Genomic DNA, 6728 nt, shown 5'->3' with positions numbered 1-6728 from the left:
CCAAACGTCTTTGAAGAAACTTGGCGACGGAGGTGACGATGAATCCACACATTCCCAGCGTTCAATTCCAGAAGTTGTCACAGGATTACAGTTTTTATTCGCAAATTATAACACTCACTCATGGTATTGGGAACTTGTTGAAACAGCTCGGAAGGTGGCATTAACGTCAGGCATTATCCTGATAGGAGGTGAAAGCAGAGCCTATGTTGGGTTAGCATGTGTTATGTCAGGTCTCCATGGTATGTTCTTTGCGTACAAGCGGCCGATAGCGGACCCCTTTGAGAACAACATGATGGTTTCTTCCCTTGCTGTCACATTCGTCAACCTCGTAATAGGTGTTGTGAGTAGAATTCCAGCAGAGAGGGCACAATCCCTGGTGGACTCATATATGGACCATATCATGTTCAATGCATTGGTATTTGGAGCAAATTTTTTGGTAATTGGAATTCTTGCGGGTAAGCATTTTGTTCGTATTTGAAATTAAATCAAAAAGAGTTGGAGACTTGGCTATCATTGTATGCGGTTGTGAGCTAGGAACATACAGCAGTTCACTTAATCTGAAAGATACCACACTATGATTAAGACACAGAATCGGCCCTGGACTTTCTGGTCCAAATTCCTTTTTCAGATTTTCCGCAGAAAACAAAGTTACAAACTTATATTTAACATGTTTAAAGTGCCAACATAACCCTCTTTAGATCCATACTTTGATCTCATACTTTGATCTCCAAGAGCGTAGGAAGTGGCAGTATTTACTTTCCCCAATAGGGACGTTAAGCAAGGACTACGTAGGTGAATAGAACGGTGAATAGAACGGTGATTTCTTCCGCCATGCGAAGGTGGCCTGGTTTCTAGCCGTAGTGCGCTTTCCGAATACGTAGGAGATCATGGCCGACCGTAGTGGAAAGTGCGTATGTATTTTGTTGTACATGATATGCTTAATATGTTATTGTTTCAACCTAAATGGCAAGATACAGGCATTTTATCCCTTTTTTATCATCTTTGGGGATTTCCAAACAGTTATTTGTTGATTTTGAGCTCAAAATGCGGTAGCAGCAGGCGCGAATAACAACGCTTTTCATAAGCGAGGCTTTCACCAGATAATTCACGATTTTTCTATTCTTTCACAGTACCTCTCGCCGCGACTTTTCGCATGTCTTTTATACCGAGATGAAAGTACTTTGGCGATTTAAACTCATACATATACATGTATCAGCATTTGAGCGAGAAAAACAAATGAGGAAATCAAGATCTATATGTGTTTACGTTAATCCTGTAATTTTGTTCATTTTAGGCGCATGGAAATTTTGTTGTCGTTGCTCACAATGAAAAGTTACCGGTATTTGGGGATTCAAGTTGACAGGCTGATATTCCTGTTGGAGAACTAGGAATTCTTTTAAAATAAAGTTAGAACCGTGCGAAAGAAGGAGCAAATCTCTTATTTTTCCAAAAGATGACATGACACTCAACAAACTTCCATTCTACTACGCGACTTGCTTAACGTGATTCCCTAGTATTGCACTGCGCATCCTGTTCTGAGTATAACACATCGTAGGCCCTATAGTCAAAATTCACGGCTTAGTTCTGTTTTCTCTGTATCACAAGTCTCGAAGGATATTTCTAAACAAAACTGTTTGAGTTTAACCATGAAGACTCTCAGCCATGTGTGAATATTGATATATCAAACGTTGCCAAAAACATTTCAAAATGGCGGCCTTTTGGGAGGGAAAGCTCGCTAGAAAGAAGAATGGCCGTTTTTACAGCACAGCAGTAGAGCGAAGAACGGAAAACGTTTAAGACCCTCGCAAAAAAAGTCGAGTGATAGCCTTGCTGATGCTTAAGTGTCATTTCAGTCCGAGAGTGAAAGTGAAACCGCGCTATTGGGGAAACGTCTTGTCGAGGGGTCGAGCTCGGTTTGCTTTCTGTTTTCTCCTAAACAAGGTTCGTGACCTACCATTTTCTGTCATAATTTTATTGTCTTACTCCTCCTCTTTGTGCGGTAAAACATTTTGCATAAGAAAAAAAGGGTTACATGGGAAAAAAGTATTCGTAGGCATCACTCGAGGGCACAAAACTGTTTCCTCGAGATCACGCACCTGAGGAATATTTGTAGTCAGTTTCATGACGCGTGTCTGTGCCATAAAAAAACATTAAATTATTCCTTTTGAACAATACAATACACCTGTTGTGTTATTTCAAGAAGTACGTCAAAGCTGTGCTTCCTGTTCCTGCGAAACGTAGCGTGAACCGATGGAACAAACTTGTCTTTGATAGATGAAGTCGCAATGATTAAATGAGTAACTTGAACAAGTTATTTCTCCCAAATGATCTTGGTGACCAATTTTTTTTAATTTCACATTTTGAGTCAAAATAATGTAGGGAACAATCGAGAAAAATTTAAAGAAAACCTTACGACAACGTCTATTACTAAGGAGTCACCAAGAGCTTTGAATTTTGGCGGAATGCTACATACTAGTTCCATTTTTCTGCGTCTAAAACTCTCCGTAATAGACATTACTTAGTCCTTGCTTAAAGTGCCTAATGATGTGCACACCATGATTTAATTTGACGAATCAAAAAAAAAATTGTTCATTGTTACGATGTAGTGACACATTTAAGAGACTGGTTATTCATTCCAGAAAAGCCAAAGGAAACCACGGGGGTCCATCAGTAAAATCTGTTTGCTCATTACTTTCCATCTCGTGGTATAACAAAGATAGATTGAGTTGCAGTGTCAAATTGAAAGTTTCAACTTTTAAGCCAACTCAAACAAAGAGGCTAGGAGGAAAAGCTCAACTAGGCTGAATGTTCCTTTTTGACCCATCATACGAGATGTGTTCACTGCGAACAAAGAAAGTTTGTCTACACATTGTAACTGAATTTCGAACGATAGTCTAGCAGTGAATAGCACAATTTCAGGGGAATTGTGCGTTTTTTGATAAAAAGCATGAAACTTCTCACCAATGTCAAGCAAGGGACAGTTAACAATTTGGGATATAGAGGCATGGCTGAAATGACCTACAACTGGAATAAGCTGGTTTTGAGAAAAATGCTGACATCAGAACTTTCCTTGAGACATTTTTTTTTTGTGTGTGTGTAGACCGTGGTTGCATTTTTTTGTTAAATGTTGGAGTTTCAAGACGTCCAAAAAATATCAAAAGAGAATTCAAGCATAATATAATCTAGGATTTGAATTTTAATAATACGAATAATGGTAAAAAGGGCACATTGATAATATAAAAAAAAAACTAAATACTTGTCTCTACAAGTAATCTATAACTTTCAACTATATATGTCATCTTAGATTATGCCCACTTTTTGCATTTTTTTGTTGGTTAGTAAACACTTATACTTTGAGAATGATGGCATTGACTGCAAGCGTACAGGGCTGTGAACTAAAGGTTTGCGTTTGAGCACTTGCACAACCATCTGCAGACTTCCTTGCAGGAATAATAAATGAGCTCATAGCAGCTTTGATGGGCTTATGGAAGTGTTGGCCACAAAGGTTTTCATTGACTATTTTTCTCCCATCCCCATTCAGCAGGACGTGGAAGCTCTGGAAGTGCTAGGTGTACTTAACCCCAAACATGGCTACCTTGATACGATGCTCGAAGGGTATGTTGCTCTCGAGCTGCAGATGTCGGGGGAATGTTATCTCAACTACGGCAACACAAGCGAAATAGTGGCCTTCTTGCCTTCTCCACAGACGTGATGATGTTTCTAGGTGTAGACAGGCCAAACACGACTCCTATTGGTAAAGAAATTCAAAGACCTCAGATCCGTTCATTAGGGCTTTCGCAGCCTGATATGATAGTCTCCCGACTGGTTTAGGTTTATGAATCTTTGTTAGAGTGTAGAAAACAGGGTTTCGTGGAATCTGTGACGTGTTTGGTGTCAAATTAGTCATGTCATCAATGTGGTCTCCGTGACAGAGAGCATCGATGAGTTCTTTGGCTTTTTGAAAGGTTTCTAATGTCATGGGTATAATGTATCACGAGAGGGTCAGATTCTCTTAGATCAGAAAGAAAACCGTAAGCCACTAAATTACCCATGGCATTAGAGAGAGTCTTAAAAAGCCAAAGAACTCATCAATGCTTTCCATCACGGAGACCACATTGACGACATGACTAAGAAATGGTCATCCCTGACCAAACCTGCCACGAATCCCTGTTTTCTACACTCTAACAAAGATTCACAAACCCAACCCGGTCGGGAGACCTATCATATTTGGCTGTGAAGGCCCTACTGAACGAATCTCATCATTTTTTGATCACCTACTTCAGCCTATTGCTAAAACGAAAAAAAAACTCATACCTCAAAGATACCAGTCTCAAATTAAGACACAATCATTGTCTCATTGGAAGTTACCCAGCCTTTACACTAACATCCCACAGGAAGAAGGAATCGGCATTGCATGTAGAACATACGAAACATTCTATGAAAACAAACTTCCGATTCCGTCTCACTCTTTCTTAGAGAAATGCTAAGACTTCTCTTGAAAGAAAGAGATGAAATCTTGCAGCACACGAAACCGCAGTGGGAGCAAAAATGGCCTTATCTTTTGCTAACATTTTCAAAGTCATCAACCAAAGTCCTTACAATTACAAAGCACGCATTTGGAAAAGATACATTGACGACATCTTTTCTCTATAGAACATAAACAAAGAAGCAAAAACAACTTGAAAGAGCTAGCAAATAGCTATCACCCTACAATAAATTCACGACTGAGCTTTCAGATACCGAAATAACAATCTTGGATACATATGTAGACAAGAGCGAGAGATTCAAAAAGGAAAAAAAAGTACTCTATTCTTGATGTGTGCACACACTTCAAACCGACAGAGATTTTCCAATACACGCACTTCAAGTCCTGCCACATTCCAGGCGTCAGGAAAGGCTTCATCAAAGGCGAAGCCCTAAGCAAAATTTGAAAAACACATCGCACAATTCAAACAAAGATTACGCCACCGGGGTTATCCAGCCGATAACTTGGTAAACTTCACTTTATATGTAGTCAAGTTTAGCGAAAGAATGTTGGCTCTACAAAATAAAATGAAAAATTGCCGTTTGTTACAGAATGTCATGTCAACCATCAGTCCTTAATCTCAAGAATATTCTAATGAACAAATGGCATCTTATACACAAAACCAGCCCTTACTAGCAGAAATCTTAAAAAACCCTCACTAATTTCATATAGAAAAGGGAGGTCTTTGAAAGATAGAACATAGCTCTGAGGTCTTTGAATTTCCTATCTTGATCAATAGGAGTCGCATTTGGCCTGACTACACCTGGAAACACTTTTTGTAGGCTTCTCCAAAATTTCACGCTATTTGCAGAGTTTTACTGATAATAAAAATGAAGGAATAATGTGAATATGACATTTTGCTGGTGTCTGGATTAAAATGACGCATTTCTGAATAGATCTGAAGCTCATTTGAAATTTCCTTTACCTTTAACAGGAAACTAGTTGAAAAAGTAAACCCCAGAAAATGCTGACGTCACCATTTTTTTTTATCTTTTAAAAAACCTCTTAATCACCGTTACAGGACTTTTTGGCCATGCCTCTATAACCAAAATTGTTAATTTCATGAAGGTCAACAAGCACGCAGAGTTTGATTCTTTTATTATAAAACGCACAATTCCTTCTCTTAACAGCCTGACTACAAAAACACTTCAGGATCTTGGAATACGATTGGAATACAGTGACGGGAACAAACATCCGGGCATTTACAACCGCTGGCGAAAAACAGTCGGGCGAATACGCATTTTGCAGAGTACTAAGCTCAGTTGTTGGTCTTCTCGTTCACTTATGATACTACACAAACGTATTCACTTCTTTTCTTTCTTCTATTCCAGTCCAGTACCTCAGGTATTTTTGCCGCTTTATCAAAGAATGGCGCAAAAATCCACAATGGTCTCTTTCGTGTTGCCTGACGTTGCTTATGCCTCTTAATGACCTCCAGAACGAGATAAGAGGAATGACAGGGAAAAATTTTCTGAAAGATCAAGTGCAAACTGGTACGTTTAACATGCCATCAGTATCTAACACGTTAAAGGAGAGTGGAGCAGTAAGCTTTGAACTTGCTACTATCCATGAGCAGTCCAAAGAGTCAGTTGAACCTCGATCAGTGAACCTTGGCTATGAAGAAAGCGACAATGGTGGCCATGAAGAAGAAGAAGATGCTAACAAAGTCGCATTTGACACAAGAAAGGAGAGTGGGGCAGTAAGCTTTGAACTTGTTACTATTCATGTACAGCCAAAAGAGTCAGTTGAACCTCGATCAGTCAACTTTGGCTTTGAAGAAGGCGACAACGGTGACCTCGAAGAAGAAGATGCTGACAAAGTGGCGTTTGACACAAAAAAGGAGAGTGGAGCAGCAAGCTTTGAACTTGCTACTATTCATGTGCAGTCGAAAGAGTCAGTTGAACCTCGATCAGTCAACTTTGGCTTTGAAGAAGGCGACAACGGTGTCCTCGAAGAAGAAGATGCTGACAAAGTGGCATTTGACACAAGAGAGGAGATTGGAGCAGTAAGCTTTGAACTTGCTACTATTCATGTGCAGCCGAAAGAGTCAGCTGAACCTCAATCAGTCAACTTTGGCTCTGAAGAGGGCGACAACGGTGGCCTTAAAGAAGAAGATGCTGACAAAGTCGCATTTGACACAAGAAAGGAGAGTGGAGCAGCAAGCTTTGAACTTGCTACTATTCATGTGCAGTCAAGAGAGTCA

General features: G+C 39.7%; 1 protein-coding gene across 1 annotated transcript in view; it reads left to right on the top strand.

Annotated features, from left to right (window-relative positions):
• The first annotated feature begins 5978 nt into the window (after positions 1–5978).
• LOC138053995 (uncharacterized) overlaps positions 5979–6728 on the top strand; it is a 1662-nt gene continuing 912 nt past the window's right edge. The window contains exon 1 of the mRNA XM_068900516.1: positions 5979–6728. This exon is cut by the window's right edge and continues 912 nt beyond it. Within this exon, the coding sequence (XP_068756617.1) occupies positions 5979–6728 (750 nt within the window).

Source organism: Montipora capricornis, chromosome 6 (assembly GCF_036669925.1).
Source record: "Montipora capricornis isolate CH-2021 chromosome 6, ASM3666992v2, whole genome shotgun sequence".
Lineage (NCBI taxonomy): Eukaryota > Metazoa > Cnidaria > Anthozoa > Scleractinia > Acroporidae > Montipora > Montipora capricornis.
Note: the sequence above shows the minus strand (reverse complement) of the source record. Positions and strands in the feature narration are given on the sequence as shown.